Raw genomic sequence first — 20,277 nt, 5'->3', positions numbered from 1 at the left:
TGGCACTTCTAGATGGCCGGAAATGGCACTCTCGGGGATTAAATTTGATTAAAATTTTCTTTTCCTCTCCATTTTTTTAAAGAATAATTTTGAAAAATTTAGGAGGAAGGGGAGAGGGCCAGATTCCCTTTCCCCTCCTTGAATCCGCCACTGGAAGACAACAAAGTTTTCCTGTACTGTATCTGCATGCATCACGCACATGTACAGCCACGGTGCACCAACCATAAACCTACCTCTCTTCGACCATAACCAGTATTCGCTTCTGATTGGCCTGCTGCTGCTACAGCTGCTTTGACTTTCTCCTCATGGGAATCAGTCGATTCGAGCGGATGCCACTTCGAGCGAATACCAATTCGAGCGAAAAATGATCCACTTATGCGAACAATGGCCTGTGCGAGTCATGTACGAATTATTTTAAAATGTCTATTTTTCACTGCCGCCGCTACAATTTGCATTCGGCCGAGGCTCAAGCTTTGCCTGTGAACCATGGGAAAAGTCCCAGTGGGTTCTGGGGAGAAGTCTATAGCCTATGATATAGAAGTCGTAGGCCTATAGTATGATTTTTAGGTTAACAATTTACTTGCGTTCATAAAAATAATGATTTATCTTATTTTAGTCATTCATTCTTTACACTCGCTTTAAGAAAGTTGGTTTTAAAATATACTAGACGAATGGTGAATTATGGGAAAATTGATATGACGTCATTATTACTACTGTTGATAGTCTTGTCACACTACTATACATACACCAATGATTTGTGCACCTGACACCTAGATATGTAAATATTATTATATTTAAATATGGTAAATAACAATTACAATTACAGTTACTCCCATTTACAAATATAAATCGTAAATTTACAAATACAATTACAACACTATATAATTCAATTAATAATTTGCTTTTTTAAATAGAAAACTCCAACTGGAGACAATATCCAAATGAAAAGAATAAAACGTGCGCAATTAATGTTTTAAAAATTAAAAATATAAGTGCTTGTTACCGGCCACAGAGGTAGTCGTATTTGCCAAGACTGTAATTCAAACATGGAATAATTATCAAAAGTACCAAAAACATTTCAGAACTTTAGTGCACAGAGCATTTTTGCATTTAAAACAAAACAAAAACAAAAAACAAAAAAAACCCCCCAAAAACGAAATAGTCCTACTATTTCACTCACAAATACAAGAATAGGGCGACGATAAATTCGCCGTTGTTATTTATTCGCACTAAATGCATCCGCTCGAACTGGCATCCACTCGAACGGCATTCGCTCGAATTAACTGGCATTCTCTCATGAGTTTAGCCGGTATATTTCTGCTTCTGATCGTTAAAATTCCAACACTGAAGTTGGGAAGTATTTCAAGTAAGATTTAAAGTCATGTAAGTACATGGACCTATGTAGTCGAATTAGGATTCAATTTAACGTGGAACATATTATGATTTTTACTTCCCTTAGGCAAAATTTAGCCGCTATCTATAGTACTAATTAGGCCTAGCTAGGGCCTTACCTTAGGCCTAGTCCCTAGATTTCATTTTTGAGGCCCCAGTCAGCCTTTGCATAAGCACAGCAACAAGGCTGTGTGTGTATATTCTCTGCATGCAGAGTACTCACTCACAATTCCTTATTTTTTTGACCACCTATTGAGGATTGTTGTTTATTTGCTTCCATGGTATGGTGCCTTAAAATTTATTTTCATGTATAAGACAATTTATTAATCCAAGTAGGCCGTCTATAAATGCTCACTGCAGGCTCATTCACTCCCAAAGAATCAATAGGCATAGGCTATATATCCATATTGAATTCTGCAGACAGTACGACCAAGTACACATTCATATAAATGTACCAACATACATACAATACAGGTACAAAGGCCTAGCCTTAAGTTTACATTATTATTATTATTTTATTATTATTATTATTATTATTATTATTATTATTATTATTGTTATTATTATCATTATAACCTATCTGATGTGTAAAACTTACTTTTCAAAAATAGATTTAATGCAGTGCAAGGAATAAACATGCAGTAAACACAATGCACCATCATCAGCATTGTGGTGAAATATTCTAGTTATGAAGAAAGTAGTAATAAATATATAATAAATATATTAATTCCATATGTTTTTCTGTCAGTTGAATTCAGCAATTGTTTACCCTTTTACACTAACAAAGTCAGAATAAACCCATGTTAATTCTGGAGTGATCCCAGGTACATTTTCCACTTACATCGGACGAAAAATCTGGGTTGGTCCCAAGTCCCATGCAACAAATGCGGGTTCAAATACCGGCCTCATTTTCTGTTGCGATGGTTATCTTCACTTTGCTTGAGTTGCTTACGTTGTGATGCAACCCAATTATTGTCAATATTTGAGCAATGTATTGGCAGATTTGTTTAACATGCGAATGAATTTTACTGGAACAAAGATGCTGGCATACTGACATATGTTCAGTCATTTTGAATTCCTGATTCTGATTGGATGTTATTGTCCCAAACCATGCATGCAATAACATCCAATGACAAATAGAATTGGTTTTTAATACTGGTGTAACAACAGTCAAGCTTTTAATAAATGGAATATGTCCTGAAACATGCTACTGTACACTAGACTCTATTGAATATTTAATTCTTTATTATCTCTGCTTTGGCAATAGTAAGAATTTGTTTATTGTTTTGGAATTTGTTTCTAATCGCAGCATATTCACCTTAAACCATGGCAGCTGAAAAAATGGCGAAGCGTCCAAGGACAGAGCGCCACATAAGTGGACATGACAGCGAGCATTTTATGCAGATTGCACATCCAGCTACCATCAATGCTGTATCGCAGCTTGACCATTACAGTCATCTGGACATCCACTCAACACCAGGCAGTGTGCGCAACAGTGGAATTATTTGTACAATTGGTAGGAATGCTCTGTATTTCCTTCACCTTACTTTTCTTCTATTTGTTTGAGTCAAGCACGAGACCTAGGTGATGTATCTAGTGGCACTGGTGGAAGGAGGCGGTTGATGCAACTTGTTGCTCAGGTTGTCAACCACATGGTTGGGAGTTTGAGCCTCATTCTGTCCACTTCCGGCCAGGCGTAGATACCTCAGCTTGCATTATGGACAGGCTGTAAAAGTTCATGTAATGTTCCAGCTGTAAATGCAAGTTGGCTTCAGCTCTTGGCTTTGTTTCGGGAATTCAAGATCAGACCCATCCTTTGCAGGTCCTTACTATGCGATTAAATCTTTGTCCTCCATCCTCCATCCCCAATACAGAGCTCGGGCCCCCTGCGGCTCCGGTCTCAATCTTGAATGGTGCCATTCATCCACACTAACAGTAAAATTAGCATTTTAATTAAGTGTAGGATATTAAAAGTTGAAGATAATTACTTTTATTCTAGGCTACATTACTTTTGTTAATTAATAAATCCAACTATTTTGAATTTCAATAAATGTACAATGCATAAACAGCTATATTATAAAATTGGAAACTATCTACTTACTAGAAACTGCTAATTATAATTATATTTATTTTTTATCAGGTCAAACAAAATAATCTGTTAGAAAATTGAATTAATAGTTAGGGATGTACAGTAAAGGATTTCTACTGTATATACATACAAAATGCAATGCTATTTAATGGTTTTATCATTCTGATTACATTGAAGTAGGTAATGAAGTAAACAGAACAAAAAGAAGGAGGAAAAAATACTGAGAATATTGTTTGTAGTAGATACTAAAGGTATTGAAAAAAACATAAGGAAAAGCTTTACAGAACAAAATAGTGGGATACTATGTTGCATTGTTGAAAACAAAATCATAAGCCTCATGAGAGTCTTAGATTTTAGCTTCATCCTGCAAAAGACAGTTGTTCTTGACATTGTAAAACATTCTCCATTAGCAGCATTTTTTAAAGTAAATATTGTAATCATAGAAATTGAATTGAAAATTCTGTAACAAATTGCCATTGATATCTTTTAGGAGCGGATTACATAGACTGTACTATTATCAATGGGGGTAGTCTTGGAAGTCGTAAGGGAGTGAACTTACCTGGTGCTAAAGTTGATCTTCCAGCTTTGTCTCAAAAAGATAAAGTTGATATTGCATTTGGTGTCAAGCATGGAGTAAGTTCACAGTAAATGATTACAGGTCTCCTCTAATTAAAGGCCCTCCAATAAGGAACACCTCCAATTAAAGACCAATTTTCAATGGTCTCAAATTAACAAATGTCTTTTCTCTAATTCTAATTAGAGACCATGGAAACCCTGGTCCCTCAAGTAGTCTTCAATTGGAGGCAGACCTGTATTATTATATTTTTAAGTTGATGAAGCAATAAATGTGCTCAATAATAATAATAATAACAATAGCAATATTTATAATATTAATACCAGTTTCTCTTGTTTAAGCCCACCCCCTTTAACACAAAATTGGCGTAACAAATTTTGTCAGCACTGCCTGCTTGATTGAAAGCCAGTACTGTTAATTGTAAAAGTCAGCTATAAAGTTACTCATTTGAACCATACCTGGGCTTTTGCTTGGGAAGAGACTGGTATCTGAAATTTTAAAGTAGGGGGTCATGGTGGGCTTTTAGTTATTATTTTATTTTATATCCACTACCGGATATATAGAATTGTAATTAGTTTATGCATGGTTGCAGGTTGACATGGTGTTTGCATCTTTCATCCGGAAGAAAGAAGATGTACAAGCTGTACGGGAGTGTCTTGGGGAAGCGGGCAAAAAAATTCTTGTCATAAGCAAGATTGAAAATGAAGAGGGACTCCAGAAGTAAGTCGTCCTGACATGAATGTCATAGAAATGAGTGTGCGCCGCAGAACGCAGAAGTGGGTGTGTGCCACAGAAATTGGTGTGTGCCCTTGAAATGGATGTGTGCCCGCTGCAGAAATGGGTGTGCACCGCAGAAATGAGTGTGCGCCAAAGAACACAAAAATGGGTGTTCACTGCAGAAATGGGTGTGCGCCGCAGAAATGGGTATACGTCGCAGAAATGGGTATACATCGCAGAAATGGGTGTGCACCTCAGAAATGGGTTTTTTGCCGCAAAAATGAGTGTGCGCCACAGATGTGAGTGTGCTCATCAGAACAATTAATCAGAAACTATAAAATTTTGACCAATAAATTATTTTTATATTATTTTTTATAGTTTCAATGAAATTCTTGAGGTAACTGATGGCATAATGGTAGCCAGAGGAGATCTTGGTATCGAAATCAAAGCCGAGTTGGTTTTCTTAGCTCAAAAGAAAATGATAAGTCTGTGCAATAGAGTTGGCAAACCAGTCATTTGTGCAACGCAGGTAAAAAAGAAATTATACCCTACTATAATTAATGAATCGAGACTTCCTTAAGATCTAGATAATAGTTTAGGTCAAAGAAGTGATTCTATATTGGATGTGGCCTTAACTGGGAATTTCAGATCTATCTTAGGACAAATCCTAAAGGCTTATCTTCCATGTGTATTTAAACTAAACATTCAGTATGCTGTTATGAGCTGATTTAAGCCTGATTTCATCACTCTATTGTAAAATAGTGTCTCAAAGGAGCCATTATTGTCTGGAAAATTGCCTGAAGACCCATAATAAAGCATTGTAGAAGGCAACATTAGAAAAATATTTCCCTTTTGGCGAATAAAAAATATAGTCACAATAGAATAAATATGTATAAGTTATATGTATAGCATTTATCATTAATTTTTTATTCCATGCAAGGTTGATATGTATCTTTAATTACAGATGTTGGAAAGCATGGTAAAAAATCCCCGTCCCACCAGAGCAGAAACAAGTGATGTAGCTAATGCTGTGTTAGATGGGTGCGACTGCATCATGTTATCAGGTGAAACAGCCAAGGGGAAGTACCCAGTGGAAGCAGTCCGGATGATGCATTCGGTATGTAAATTTGTTGTAATAAAAAATCTTGAAAAATGGTGAAAGAATATGTAATGTGATTACATTAATATAGCACATACCGAAATGGTCTCAAAGTGTTTGAGGTGTGGACTAGCTCTTACAGTAACTTGCTTCTTCCCTAAGGGTCTCTTCATGTCTGAGCTACCCGGTAAACTGGTACCAGCTGCTCTTGTCTGTCCACAGCAGGGACTGAATGGACCAATACACTGGAGTAACCTCCTACTTGTCTTGAAAGATGTACTGGGTACTTCAAAGTGCACATGAGCCAAATTATGTATACTGGGCCTACAGTTTTTAGTTTTTGTCCAAGAACCCTTGTTTTTATTTATTTATTTATTTATTATATATTTGGCATATTATAGAGAGTAATATACACAAACAGGAAATACAAAAAGACAGGTTAGCGGCATGCCCAAAGAGAAAAATGGGCTGAAAGCCCGACACCATAGGTGAATTCTCTCTAAACCGCTAACATGTAAAAGAACAATGAAAAACAAGTATTCAAAGATTTTTTTACATTTTATAAAATTTTTTCAAAAAAAACAAAAAAACAAAAAAAAACCAGTACCTAAAAAATTCATCTATTGATAATGTTGAAAGAATATGGAAGATATGCTGCAAACTACAATAAGGCAGAAGGTATTAATAATTCTGCCTCACTACCATCTGCACTTTTTCCCTTTGGCAAGGGAACCATCACAGGAACCATAGGCAAGGGTGCTTGCCTATAAAACATGCATAATACTGTAGTTAGCATGTATCTGTTCTAAACTACACATTATTCTAATTGGCAAGTATATGAAATTGCTCTTAGATATGGAGATAAAAACAAATCAATAAATAATTTTGCGATGACTGTCATCAGTAAATAACTTTGTGATGACTGGATTTCTGTTGCAAAAACAAAATTGATGTGTATAATTCATTCATCCATTTGATGTTACAGATTGCTCGTGAAGCTGAGGCTGCCCTATTCCATAGGCAATCATATGAAGAACGTCTTAGAGAAGTAGTGATCCCAACCAATCCAGCTGAGACCATTGCTTTGGCCGCTGTTGGTGCTTCGTTCAAGTGCCAGGCTGGTGCCATCGTTGTACTAACAAGAACTGGAAAGTAGGTCTAGGCTAGCTGCTTAAATAATTTGTCATTTTATTTAATTTATTTAATTAAAAGCATGAAAAATATACTTTCAACATTTTTTTAATAAAATAAATACAACAAAAAAAATCCTTGTGAATTTTAACAAATTTGATTTTATCAATTTTATGATTTTTTTTAATGAATGCTGTTCTTTTTGATTAAGAATTGAATACAACCATAACTCACCGTACACCACTGTAAATGAAAAGAGGGGTGAAAGAGGCTGGCAGGCCTGATGTGGCCCTCTATTAGCCCCTCTAGACTTAAACTTTGACAAAGACAAGCCAAACCAGTCAAATCATGTTTACAAGAAAATGGCCAAAACATGCTGAAATGTCAAAATTTTTGAAATCTATTTTATTGCTATAAATTTTATGAACTAACCTTTATATATCTGTACATCATGGTATGCTGTTATTTTCCGAATTTTCAATGTTAAAACAACAATTTTTAACAATTTGTTGATGGTTTCTGCCTGAGAAATGCCCGAAATCATAAAGTTTAAAAGCTGATTTCTCAAATATTGTTCTTTAAACTGCTATATATTTAAATGCTTGTAACTTCATAAGTTACTTCATTCATTTTCATCTTTAACCCTGTATTAATAACTAAAAATTCATTTTATCGACGAGTGACTAGTTTGGCTTGTCTTTGCCACATATTTTGAGGTGATAATATTAATTAATTTTTTCAGGTCTGCACATTTGATTTCCCGATTCCGCCCACTGGCTCCTGTATTGACCGTAAGCCGTGATCAAAATGTGCTTCGTAAAATCCACTTATGGCGCGGTTGTTTTCCTGTACATTACTCGGAGCCTGTTTGTGAGGAATGGCAAGAGGATGTGGATAATCGTATTAAGTATGCAGTTGACATTGGTAAGAAACGTGGATTTTTTACAGAGGGCGCTGCTATCATTTGTATCACTGGCTGGCGGGGTGGACAAGGTTTTACCAATACTATGCGCATCATTCCAGCTTAAAAAAAGAACAAAAGAGTCAAAGCTCTCTTACAAGGGAGTATATTTCATGTTACAAAAACAAACGATCAAGAGAATTTATTATCGATTTAAAAAATACTATTAAATTTATATGTTTGTGATTTTTCTTACTTGGTTTGTTTTGATGTGATCACTTATACTTGTTGCTAGATTTATCTATTGATTATAATGAAATATAAATGTCATAATTATAACTAAGGTATAGGCTGCAATAGAAAGTTGCTCCCACCAAAAAGCTGCAAGAAAGAAATCTGTTAAATTATTTTATTGTAATTTTTTGATAATGATTTCCGTACAAGATCCAAACAAGTTGAATTTTATTTTTCCAATGCAGAAAATTACAATAATTGCATCATTTAAATAAATGATATATGTATTGTCGTAATTATATAAAAAAAATCAATAGAATTAACCTGTATTAATGTGAAAGTGATGTAAGTTATTGAACAATAATATGGTAAAAGCAATGTTTTCTGTAAAAGAATATTGTCATTTTTAAAGGTGACAATACTGTATTTATCAAATACAGATACTTTCAATGCTTACATTGTAAATACTAGTGAAACTTAAGTCCTAAACAATAAAATGTTGTATTAATTTGAATTAGAAAGTTGCTCCCACCTGCAAACTGCAAGAAAAGTTTATCAGGGTCTGTTGCTGAATGAAATGTTAGTTGTTAAAAATTGTCATAAGTATTGTTTCCATATTAGGTATAAGGTCTTTATTCATGGAATGCGCAATATTACAATGCTTATGTCATAAGGATACAACTTAAATTAACAAAGACAATATGTATAGTATTGTATTCATGAATTTCAATATAGTATTACATCTGCAGTATTGCATAAAATAATATGTATAGTATTGTATTCATGAATTTCAATATAGTATTACAACTATCTACAGTATTGCATAAAATAATATAGACTTCAATTATGGATTGTTTAGTGGAATCGATGCAACATTTGATGTGGGCATGAACATAAAGATTTGAGGGTGCTATGCTCCAATAGAGGCAAAGTGTAGTATTGAACTACAGCTTAACGTGCAGAACCAATGTATTGTTATTGCTGTGTAAAAGTATTAAAGAATAAACTTAACAAAAAATTATATTGTAAGTGTTGGTATTCATTATTTTGTTATATATATGTATATAAATTTGTTTTTTAATGTTTGCTTGTCTTGAAATTTAATCATGGATCATTGATTATCTGTTCCCATGAATGACAATGCAGATGGAGATGAAAATGTTCATTTGGTGCAATGAGGAAATATGGATGTGATAGTGTTAGTCTTTGAGTTTTCTTTCAAATTCACACACTTAAACTGGGTAGTGGGGAAAGAAGCACAGTTAGAAATTAAGAATGTCCAATATAGTACTAAGCACCGTCAAAAGATTTTTATATTTGCTAAAGTTAATGATTGGAATACTGTAGTCTGCTGTACCATATATTAAATGCTACTTCCATAAATATGGCTGCCTGGAAACACTGACCATAGCCAGTGTAAGCCATACAAATGTGGACAAAACTGAGAGACTGACCTGAACTGGTTTCCCTTCTGAAGGTCATTGCAAATCAAGGAAAATCGGTGTCTACAGAGAAACAAATCAAAATAATAGGTCAGCTTACTGTTGTGACATCGGATTTAACCCTCTAAACAGTGGCATGCCGTTAGGATTAGTATGCCTTTGTTGGATAACCATAAATCCCTAACATCAGACACCTTGAGGTCATCAGACTTAAAATATGGTGTTAAAGCACAATTCTTAACATCCAAAATCGTGGAGCATAGAGTATTAAATGCCCATTGATGATCCAGGTGACACCTCTAGATCGACTCAATATTTGAGTAGAATTTTATTATTTTCTCAATTTTTTTTAAATTTTGAAAAATCTAGGGGCTAGGGGTCCCGAGCCGGCTGGGTCCCGAGCCGGCTGGGTCCCACTTGAACCTGCCAATTTTTCCCAATCATTTAAACTTTCTTGTCAGCTAGCTGCCCTTCACTTAATCCTCAAGTCCCCGCATTCAAACCCATCAGCTATCCTATGTCGATACTCTTAGATATGCCACTGTTTAGGTGGCTCATCATCCTGGGTTTGAACATACCATACCTGTCAGCAAATTTCTGGAGCCACCAGTACCATCTGAGCCTCAGAGCTTTCCTTTCATATATAAATGTATACTAATTTCCTTCTTTTACAGGTTCTGAAAAACTTAAGAACTACTACAAAAGGGCCACTCAGAATTCCCCCTGCAAAATAGAAAAATAATTTACCAGTATTGGCATATGTGAAGACAATTTTAAATAATTTGAAGATGAAAATTATTGAAACAGAGAAATAGCAATTAAATAACTTAACAGTGATAATAATAATAGTAATATTATTAACAAACAGTACTAACAGTAGTAATAAACAATAATAATTTAATTACATAATTATAAACTATTTACATTATAAAGATATAAACTGTAAAATTACTGTCTTGGATTAGTAAAGAGGACACTGCGAGTCTGAACAAAAGGTTTTACCATAACCTGGGATTCGAACCCTGCACCTCTGCTGTCCGAGTCTATGCACAAGATCTTATCACTCAACTAGGGTCTGGGGCTTTGTTATATAGTAATTATTCCGTCATCACGCATTTGAACGACAAGACAGGATCTCCGAAAAGTCACTTTTATTCAATAATGTACAATAAAGAGGTTCTTACTATCTTTCCATAATGCTATTATATTATTCATGTTTTTGTTGGAAAAGGTACAGTAGGCCTAAGATTTATTTAGTGACAGATGACTAAAGGGGACTTACATATCCCCAGACCCCACTTGGAACTCTTCAAACTATCATTTCGCAATACTACTACTTACTCTTTTAAATCATCCCTCAAAAGCTTTGAAGCATTCTAAAATTTTATTTGAATTTGAATTGTGAATTCATTATTGATTTCTCTTTAATTATTTATTTCATTTTTCATATTATTTTTAATTAATTTATTTTCTGTAAATTAAGAATTATTAGATTATTAGATTTGGGTGACTTCATTCTAAACTTGTTTTTTTTTTATCTGTTATGTTACTGTTTCTTTGGCCAACTGTACTTTTTCATTTTTTTATCCTGCTTGATTAATTTGCCTTTATAATTGTAATTTCATTTATTGATTTTTTTAAATAATTTATTTTCAGTTTTATATATTTTTTTGGAATTAATTCATTTTGTAAATTAAGAATTGAATGGTTACTTTTTTTCTTTTCCTCATTTTTATATTTTAGATTATTGTTTTAATTGATTATTCCATTAGGGCTTACTGTAGAGTCTGAATTTATTTACAGTATATTACTATTAATTAATTAGAATTATACTCACTTTTGTTCTGTGTTACTTTGTGTACTGAGGGTCCCTAATGATCAGCTTCGGCTGGATGACGACCCTCATTAAAGATTGTTGAAATAAAATTTAAAAAATAGAATGAATTTATAATTTGAACACCCAGGATATAGATACAACTGACTGACCTCTCCTGAGATAACTAATCAATCGATCAGACCAACATAATGATCATTTTAAGTCTACATAGTACCAAACGTGGTCAATAATAGAAAAAATAGCACAATAGAAAAAATAAAAAGGATTGAAGTTTTGAAGAGCCAACAAAGAACGAAAAGCACAATCGTCATTCGATGGTACGATCTTGATTTCTTTATCGCCCTCTACCAAGTGATGCGGAAAAGTAGAGAACTCCCAACATGAATTTTTCACGTGCTAGAAGCTATTCACGATCCAATCAAACAATGTGTTTTTTAATGACACGACGGCGGCCTCAGTGCTCGGCCAATGAAAACCTTCAACAGATAGAGCGCTAACCAAAGATCTACAATGCTGCTGCACACTGCTGTGGATATTTTCCAAACATTATTCCACTCGAGGTTTTCTAATCAAAGGAAGAGTAGCGGTTAATTTATTGTCAAAAGTTCCACTGAAACCCACTAAAGAAATTGGAAAAATGGCTTACTGTGCTGATCACAATAGAGTCATTAACTTTGCTGCTGGTCCGGCAAAATTACCTGAAGAGGTAGGTCTAGCCTAGCCTAGGTTTGCAATGGACGTTTAATATTACTATATATTATTATGATTATTATTTATTATTATTATCTAGGCCTATACGGGACTTTACTACGGTATCACTGACTCTGTTGATTGAATGACCATGACGATGATTAATGAAAATGATGTACCGCAGGTAGACAGTGCATACAAAAACCTGCCTCTACTCATGGAGTTATAATTATCTACTGTACTAGTCTAGGCTACGTTCCCAAAAAATGTATTATGAGGAGTACTTTACTTAGCGGCAACATTGTTTCTCGAATAAAATAACTTTATAGGCTGGATGTTACTCTCTTTTTCCGTTAAAATTTAACAATAGATAGTTAATTTGTTGGTTTATTTATTTTTTTTAAATTGCACTTTATTTCTGTTAAAATTTAACAATAGATAGTTAATTTGTTGATTTATTTATTTTTAATTGCACAACACAGGTTTTGTTGACAGCTCAGCGAGATATGTTGAACTACTCTGGCCTTGGAGTCAGCGTTATGGGTGAGTATTTTGTTTTCTAATTACAGTTACAAAGAATTCTAAATTCTTAAATTGTGCAGAGGCAGAAGCTCATTTTAAGGATTTGGAACACAAATCCCACATCAGATAAAACTCATTTTTTAACTGTTTTGCAAAAGTCTTACAAATTACAAATTAATTTTTCAGAACTCAGTCATCGTTCAGCAGAGTTCGGTAAAATTATGAACAAAGTTGAGCAAGATTTCAGAGACCTACTGTAAGTGTATTGACAAAATTATCATTTATAATATTAATAAAAAAGGTTACGGTATATATTATTATAAAGAAATAAGAATTCATTTTATAAAAACAGCAAGAGTTACAGAATTCTTTGCTTACTCTAAGTATCCATAAAACAAGGGCCTAGACTAGTCCTATATAAATATTTTACCACATATATGAATGAACATTAAACATCATATTGAACATGAATATTTTATGTTTTAATAACGTTTTTTATTCATTTTCAGTGACATACCTGACAACTACAAGGTGTTGTTTTTACCTGGAGGTGGTACCGGACAATTCAGTGCAGTCCCAATGAACCTTTTGAATGGGGGTACGGCAGATTATGTTGTGACTGGTAGCTGGTCAGCAAAAGCTCTCAAAGAAGGACAGAAATATGGCAAAGTAACAGAAGTATACAAAAAACCAGCATCATACACAGGTAAAGCTTTCTTCCCTGAATTATATGTTTTTTAAATAGGTTTATTAGAATTTCTCATAGATTCCGTACATAGTTTTCCTTTTATTTTTATCTATATTTTAATTATTTGTTTTTGTATTACACCATTTATAACAATTTGTACAAAGATAACAACACTTTGTCTATTTCCCTGTAACTAACAAAAATTCATATGCATTTAGATATTAATATATATTTTTTGTCATGATTTTTTATTTTAAATGTTGGTTGAATAAATAAATCGAATAAATGAATTCATAATACTTCATAATTTTTGTAAAATTCATCAGTATTGTAAGTTTTAGAGAATAATCTGCCAAATATGGAGAGTTATCTCCCAAATATGGCTGTAGAAACTACTCTCTATAACCTCACCCTAATAAGGTACATAAAAAACCTAATATGGCTGATGAAACCGCCAACGTGGCTTCCAAATATGGGAGGAGCTTCACCTAATATGGCTGATGCAACTTTGCTTGTCCCAAATATGGCGTCAGTAGACTGTAAAGGAAGTCGTTAATCCTAATAAGGTCAGTGAAGCATTAGGTTATTGTAAAGGACTGCTACATTATTCATAATAGGGGTTTCATTTATTTACTTCATATGTTGTGGTTTGAAAGTTTCAACTTAATCTACTGAAGTATGTTAGTTATTAATTAACCATTTTGTAGTCATTTTAAAATATTTTTGTTTTATTCAAGTATACATAAATATATTCTCTGTATAGATTTATAATTTTTCTATATAGCATTGTACATTGTAAAATGTAATGATCCATGCAAAGAATAGAATACAGTATTAATCCTGTTTTTCAGCTACATGGTTAACGTAGTAATAAATATATGTATGGGATATGAATTCATATAACAGATATTTGTGCTTTGTTGAATTTATGAATGTAATTTTTGATGGTGATGAATATTTTAAATAGTTGTCATTTAATAAAAATGTACCTTGCATCACGATAAACAGAATTTAATAATTTTATTAAAATAAATAAAAAAAAACAAATGTTTTATTATGTAAAATCTCATTTCAGTCTTGTTACTGCCAATATTTATAATAGATGGGTGATAATAAGCAGACATGATGGTGTATATCAAGAAGGAGCTTGGGGAAACATTCTCCAGACCCAGAAAACGTGTGCGCTTTTCTCCAGGCATCCTCTCTACCCTAAAATACTTTACATTAGTTGTACTGTAATATTATAAATTAAGTAGTTTGTTGTGTTGTTGTTGTTCTTACAGGTATCCCAACACATGACACATGGAATTTGAATCCAGAGGCAAAGTATCTGTATTATTGTAATAATGAAACTGTGCATGGTAAGTTGTAAGGGAAAAAAAACATGTTTTGTTGTCTTGATAAATATATGCTGCATTGCATGTCTAATTAGCCAATTATCTGATAGATTAGTTAGATAGATTGCATTTACTACCCTGAACTCTGACTTCAAATTAACAGATTTGTGTAATAAAGTGTTTGTATATTATTTAAATGCTTGGTAATTTGACAACAATAATAATACAGTTTTAGTAATGTTCATTTTTTAATAGATGAGATAGCAATAAAGGTTACTTTGATTGATTGATTGATTGATTGATGACATTTTATAATTGACAGGTGTGGAATTCCAGCAGACTCCTTATACATTACCTAATGTTCCATTAGTGTGCGACAGTTCTTCTAATATGTTGTCAAGACCTATCGATGTAGCAAAGGTACTTATTTTGTTTAGAAAGTAATTTAGCAAAATTTTAAGATGTAGAAATAGAATTTCATGACCTTCTTCAATGATATCAAGCAGTTCTATTAACTAGCACTTTTTTTGAAAGCAGCAGTTTAGCTCAGTCGGCTAATCTGGGGGTAGCCCGGTTCAATTCCAATCGCTGCCTCTCCTTATGTTTTAGCTGGAGGGCTGAGTTACAATAGTGCACCGTCTTTCGGATGAGACATTTAAGCCATTGGTCCTGTGTGCATTTATGTCTCATGTGCACGTTAAAGAACGCAGTACACTCTTCGGAAAAGTGTAGGGGATTGTCTCCCGGTGTACTGTCCAATCACCAACAGAAGGACCCCACTGGAAATAAGTCTTCTTCTAGACTTTCATGGGCTATCCTTGGTGTTTACACCGAATAAATCCAATCCAAGCAATATGTGACCAGAGCTAAATATAATATTTCGTGGATCTCCTACCTAATTCAACTCAACTCACTCGGACTATTAAATAGGACACTGTAGTCAGATGGTGGAATGACAAGTTCACTGCATTGCTTTGATAATTCAAAAAATCTTAAGTGCTGTAATACTACACAAATACTAAGTCCTGAATCACCTCACAAATCCTTTAAATATTTGTATTGTTGTCTATTCATCTGAAAACCACTACAGTAATTCTATTTATCTCCTATTATTGTGGCATTTTATATCAACCTCTGTAATATAGAAATCTAACAAGCTAGCCAAAATATAGATGCAAAAGCCAACAAATGTTTAGTCACTTTTGTATTTAAAAATCATTCAATCCCATTAATGAGAATGCTTAAGTGTATGTTAAACTAATTAAAATAATTTTAACATCCTTTAATATAGTTGGCTACCAAATCCTGGAGGTCAATGACACTCTACTAACCACTAATCATTCACTGGTCTTTGCTTCCTATTTCTTACTTTTTCCTGACATACATTTTTTTAATGATTGAAAGTTAAGTGCTAACTGCATATGGTCCAACCTAAAGTTGATTAGTCATTAATGAATTATAACATAGTTCAGGTAGCTTAATATAATTAATATATTCATAAGCAATAACTTAACACCATAATTAATAAAATAATAAATTTGTAATAAAGTTTTGCAGTAAAAAGAAAAAATGTAAGAACTTATTACAAATGTTGATGATAACCTAGTTTATATATTGATAAAATATTTGATATATTGATATAACCTACAGTAGTGAACGTATTGATAGAATATTTGATATATGGATAATATATTTGTAATATCGATCTTTGTTTATATTGATAGTTATTATATTGATAATATTGGTAGAAAATGAAGTGGTTTGTCATATCCTCAGTAGATTAAATGAGCCGTCTGCTTCTAAATGCCCTATGAATGAACTTAAAATTAATATTTATAGTTCATGTTAAGGCCAGCTCAGACAGCGTCGTACGAAGCAGCCTGAAGCGGTTTGTTGGGGACATTCTTAAGCTGTCATGAGAAATATTAAACATGTTCAATATTCTACGACGCGACTGCCCTATTGCACACACCATTGCAAACTCACACAGACACAATGCGACAACATTGGGATGCGTAGTACGATGCTGTCTGAGTTTGCTTTTATGGAGGTGAATGAGGGCCCGTTCGAGCAAAAAACGGCAACCGTATTCCGTTTATTTCACCGGGTAATCGCGCTAAGCACTCAGCGGGTGGTCGACCGTTCGAGCAAGTGAGGATGTGTGAGGAGGCGAAGGAGAGCTGCAACCACGCCTAGGTCGTACCTATTGAATTTCACGCTGGGCTGTGGACAAAACATTTTGAAAAACAATTAAGGTTTGATTTATCATCGCCTCCGGCTCCATGGTCATTCCATACACAGTATTCTACCCAGCAATTTGGTGTTCAAAATTGTCACGGATAATCCAGATGGTTAGGTAATTAGACTAGTGTCCGAGCGGTTTTAGAAAGTGTGTACCAGTGAATTAACTGGTAAATCGCACGGATATTTTTTCGCTCAAACAGGCCCAGAGTTATAAAAATTTAAAGTCAGTGGCACTTTACTAACAACAAATCATCAATCATCCACTTGTCTTTGCTTCCTATTTCCTACTTTTTCCTGACATGCTGTTTTTAATGATTGAAAATTAGGTGCTAACTGCATATGGTCCAACCTAAAGTTGATTAGTCATTAATGAATTATAACATAGTTTAGATAGCTTAATACTATAAATAATATATTCATAAGCAATAACTTAACACCATAATTTATTTATTAATAAGTTTGTAATAAAGTTTTAGAATAAAGTGAAAAAAATGTAAGAACTTAATTCAAATGTTGATGATAACCTAGTTTATATATTGATAAAATATTTATTGAAGAGTGGGTTTGCATGTATGCTCCAAGTAAAAAAAAATGCAAAAGCAATGAAAAAATGGTGTACAATCATTGAAGGTTGACTTGCGGAACACAAATTTATTAAGCTATAAAAAAATCAAACGGATATTTCGATAGCTCCTGCTATCTTCATCAATGTTAAAATATTTGATATATTGATATAACCTAGTGAACATATTGATAGAATATTTGATATATAGATAACATATTTGTAATATTGATCTTTGTTTATATTGATAGTTATTATATTGATAACATTGGTAGATATTGAAGTGGTTTGTCATATCTACAGTAGATTAAATGAGCCGTCTGAAAATTTGCCAAGTGCAGTGATCAATTCATATTTGCATTATTTTGTTCCTATTGTAATTGTAAATTAGTCTGTTCAGTGAGGCCAAAATGTACCAAGTGTGAGGAATTCCTTGGTATTAAAATCAATGCGTTTTCCTCCTATTTTGCAGCATGGTCTGATATATGCTGGAGCTCAAAAGAACATGGGATGTGCTGGTGTGACTGCAGTCATCGTTAGAGAAGATCTAGTTGGTACATCAATCCCAGAATGCCCCATTATCTTGGATTATAAGACACAAGTTGGAATGAATTCTTTGTACAACACCCCACCTGTTTACAGGTAAATATCTCGTAAATATTAGGTTTTATTTAAATATGTAGATTAAGTTGTGGATGTTAGTTGTTTCTAACTGATATGAATCTTTCACTTAAAGAAAATAAAAATGTATTTACATTAAAAAAAAAATAATATATGTACACATGCACATAAATGCATATCATACATATTTAATGTAATATTTATGTGCTATAATCATCAAATTTTGTGGAAAAACTTTTTAAACTTTTTAAGTTTGAGGTAAATGTAAAGATTTCATCTTGATTTCAGTATCTATATAATGGGTTTAGTGTTTGAGTGGGTAAAGAAACAAGGTGGGGTTCAAGTTATGGAAGAAAGAAGCATTAAAAAATCTGGTCTTCTGTATGACATCATTGACAACTCTGATAACTTTTACTGGTGAGTAATTATAATGATCAATTATTGAAAAATAGTGTGGGTGGTTGTGGTAGTCTCTATACAGCAATAAATAGGAGTTTAAATATTTAGTTCTTGAGATCTGTCAAATCTTGATGGCTAATAAGTAGATCACCTCATAGCTAATTATTAACTAATTCCCTAATATCTGCAGGCAGTAATTAGTGCATAATGACTTGGGTGCATTAATATTGTAATTTGTTTGTAAACATGTTGTAAAAACTATTACTGTAGTTATAATTGAATATATTGAATCATACTGTTATTTTTATTATAAAATATTATAAATGCTTACAGTATACCACATATATAGTTTAGAAAAGAACTGTTGTATTTGTTAACGAGAAAGTCTCAGGATTTCTATTGAGTTGCTTTAATCATCAGGAGAATTAAATATAATAGTGAAAAGAAGAATTGTGAATCTTGCTTTTGATTGGTGGAAAACTAAACTATAGCTCGAGACTAGGTGTGAAATGGCCAAGACAAAAGCCAGTATTCACAGTCTGTGTGAGAGTGGGGTGTTGCTAGAAAAGGCAAGACAGTGGCTTTTAATGAGATTGTAATTTTTGTCTTACTGTTTTTACGTCTGTGGATTGTATTGTTGATTTGTGAATGCTCATTGCATGTGGCACTGATGCAAAAGTGTAGATTCCAAAAAAGTTATTATTATATTATAGTAGCATTGTTCTGGCTTTGGTGAAGGAAAGCCAAAACAATGGAATTATCTCCAGTTCTTTTCAGAATGACCAGAAATGTACCTAAGTGTTGTACTGCAAGCGTTCAACACATTACTTCACCATGCAAACATTCAAACAATATTTTTTTTCATGTAGCTGTCCAGTGGATGCGAGCACTCGTAGCAGGATGAATGTAACCTATAGGATAGGTGGACCAAATGGTAATGAGGAGCTTGAGAAGAAGTTTGTAGATGAAGCCAAGAAGCAGGGCATGATCTCACTCAAGGGTCACAGGTCAGTAACTCTTGAACATTACATATTTTTAATAATGAAAAATCATGGATTTTAGGTTTGGTGTGGTTACCAATTTACCAACAAAAATGAGTTAATATTTTTTTAATCTGCAACCTCTGGCCCTCTATAATTTTGATGGTAAACAACTTGAAATAAATCTGTTTATAATTTCAGATCTGTTGGTGGAATCCGTGCATCCCTGTACAATGCTACAACGATTGAGGAGACAATGAAACTTGCAGAATTTATGACCGAATTCAAAGAAAAATATTTCTCATTAATGTAAATTGATGCATAATTAATGATGCATAATCATTTACAATTTGGACTCCTTATAAATATGTACACGATACTGGTTGCCGATATATTCCCAGTTGATGCATTACCAAACGACTAAACTATTTTATTTGTCCAAAATAAAATTTACTTGTTGTTTTAATATTTTGATGGTCATGTTTGAAATACATTTCTAAAGCCCTGTCCACACTATCAAATATTATTTGACAAAAACATGCAACATGCCTATATATGGTCATGATGACATCACATGGCCATATGTAGGCACATCATGACTATATATGGGCATACAACAGATTTTTGTCAAAGAAAATTTGATATTCTGGACAGGACTTTATAGTACTATATTAAATTTTATGTGACAAAAGTGCGATATGCCCATATTTAGGTGTAATATGTCATCACCATACCCATATATAAGCACATAACATAAAATGTGATAGTGTGGACTGAGCCTTAAATCCTAGTTTGTGGCACAATCATGAACGAACACA

At 33.3% G+C, this 20,277-nt stretch overlaps 2 protein-coding genes across 2 annotated transcripts; both read left to right on the top strand.

Annotated features, from left to right (window-relative positions):
• The first annotated feature begins 3,724 nt into the window (after positions 1–3,724).
• Positions 3,725–9,155, top strand: LOC117122656 (pyruvate kinase PKM-like). Its single transcript, XM_033268335.1, has 7 exons — positions 3,725–3,732; positions 3,972–4,114; positions 4,648–4,775; positions 5,151–5,301; positions 5,737–5,889; positions 6,857–7,023; positions 7,745–9,155. Exons 3-7 carry the CDS (start codon positions 4,654–4,656, stop codon positions 8,028–8,030), a joined length of 879 nt encoding a protein of 292 aa, XP_033124226.1. The 5' UTR covers positions 3,725–3,732; positions 3,972–4,114; positions 4,648–4,653; the 3' UTR covers positions 8,031–9,155.
• Positions 9,156–11,878: 2,723 nt separating this feature from the next.
• On the top strand, positions 11,879–19,927 carry LOC117122642 (phosphoserine aminotransferase-like). The gene is made up of 10 exons (XM_033268315.1): positions 11,879–12,122; positions 12,589–12,649; positions 12,815–12,884; positions 13,138–13,334; positions 14,600–14,677; positions 14,976–15,073; positions 17,932–18,101; positions 18,369–18,497; positions 19,349–19,486; positions 19,661–19,927. The coding sequence occupies exons 1-10, from the start codon at positions 12,054–12,056 to the stop codon at positions 19,770–19,772; spliced, it is 1,122 nt and encodes a 373-aa protein (XP_033124206.1). The 5' UTR covers positions 11,879–12,053; the 3' UTR covers positions 19,773–19,927.
• The last annotated feature ends 350 nt before the right edge of the window (positions 19,928–20,277 follow it).

The sequence above is a fragment of the Anneissia japonica genome, unplaced genomic scaffold, assembly GCF_011630105.1.
Source record: "Anneissia japonica isolate Jap-2015-1 unplaced genomic scaffold, ASM1163010v1 scaffold287945_len1679841_cov205, whole genome shotgun sequence".
Classification (NCBI taxonomy): Eukaryota; Metazoa; Echinodermata; class Crinoidea; order Comatulida; family Comatulidae; genus Anneissia; species Anneissia japonica.
This window is presented reverse-complemented; position numbering and strand designations above follow the sequence as displayed.

What these genes read in the sequence shown, in the direction of transcription:
- LOC117122656 (XM_033268335.1), top strand. Translation starts at nt 4,654, where the DNA reads ATGGTGTTTGCATCTTTCATCCGGAAGAAAGAAGATGTACAAGCTGTA. An exon ending in AATGAAGAGGGACTCCAGAA is followed by an intron (nt 4,776 to 5,150) that starts GTAAGTCGTCCT and finishes TATTTTTTATAG; the next exon opens with TTTCAATGAAATTCTTGAGG. An exon ending in CAGTCCGGATGATGCATTCG is followed by an intron (nt 5,890 to 6,856) that starts GTATGTAAATTT and finishes TTGATGTTACAG; the next exon opens with ATTGCTCGTGAAGCTGAGGC.
- LOC117122642 (XM_033268315.1), top strand. Translation starts at nt 12,054, where the DNA reads ATGGCTTACTGTGCTGATCACAATAGAGTCATTAACTTTGCTGCTGGT. An exon ending in AACACCCCACCTGTTTACAG is followed by an intron (nt 18,102 to 18,368) that starts GTAAATATCTCG and finishes TCTTGATTTCAG; the next exon opens with TATCTATATAATGGGTTTAG. An exon ending in ATCTCACTCAAGGGTCACAG is followed by an intron (nt 19,487 to 19,660) that starts GTCAGTAACTCT and finishes TTATAATTTCAG; the next exon opens with ATCTGTTGGTGGAATCCGTG.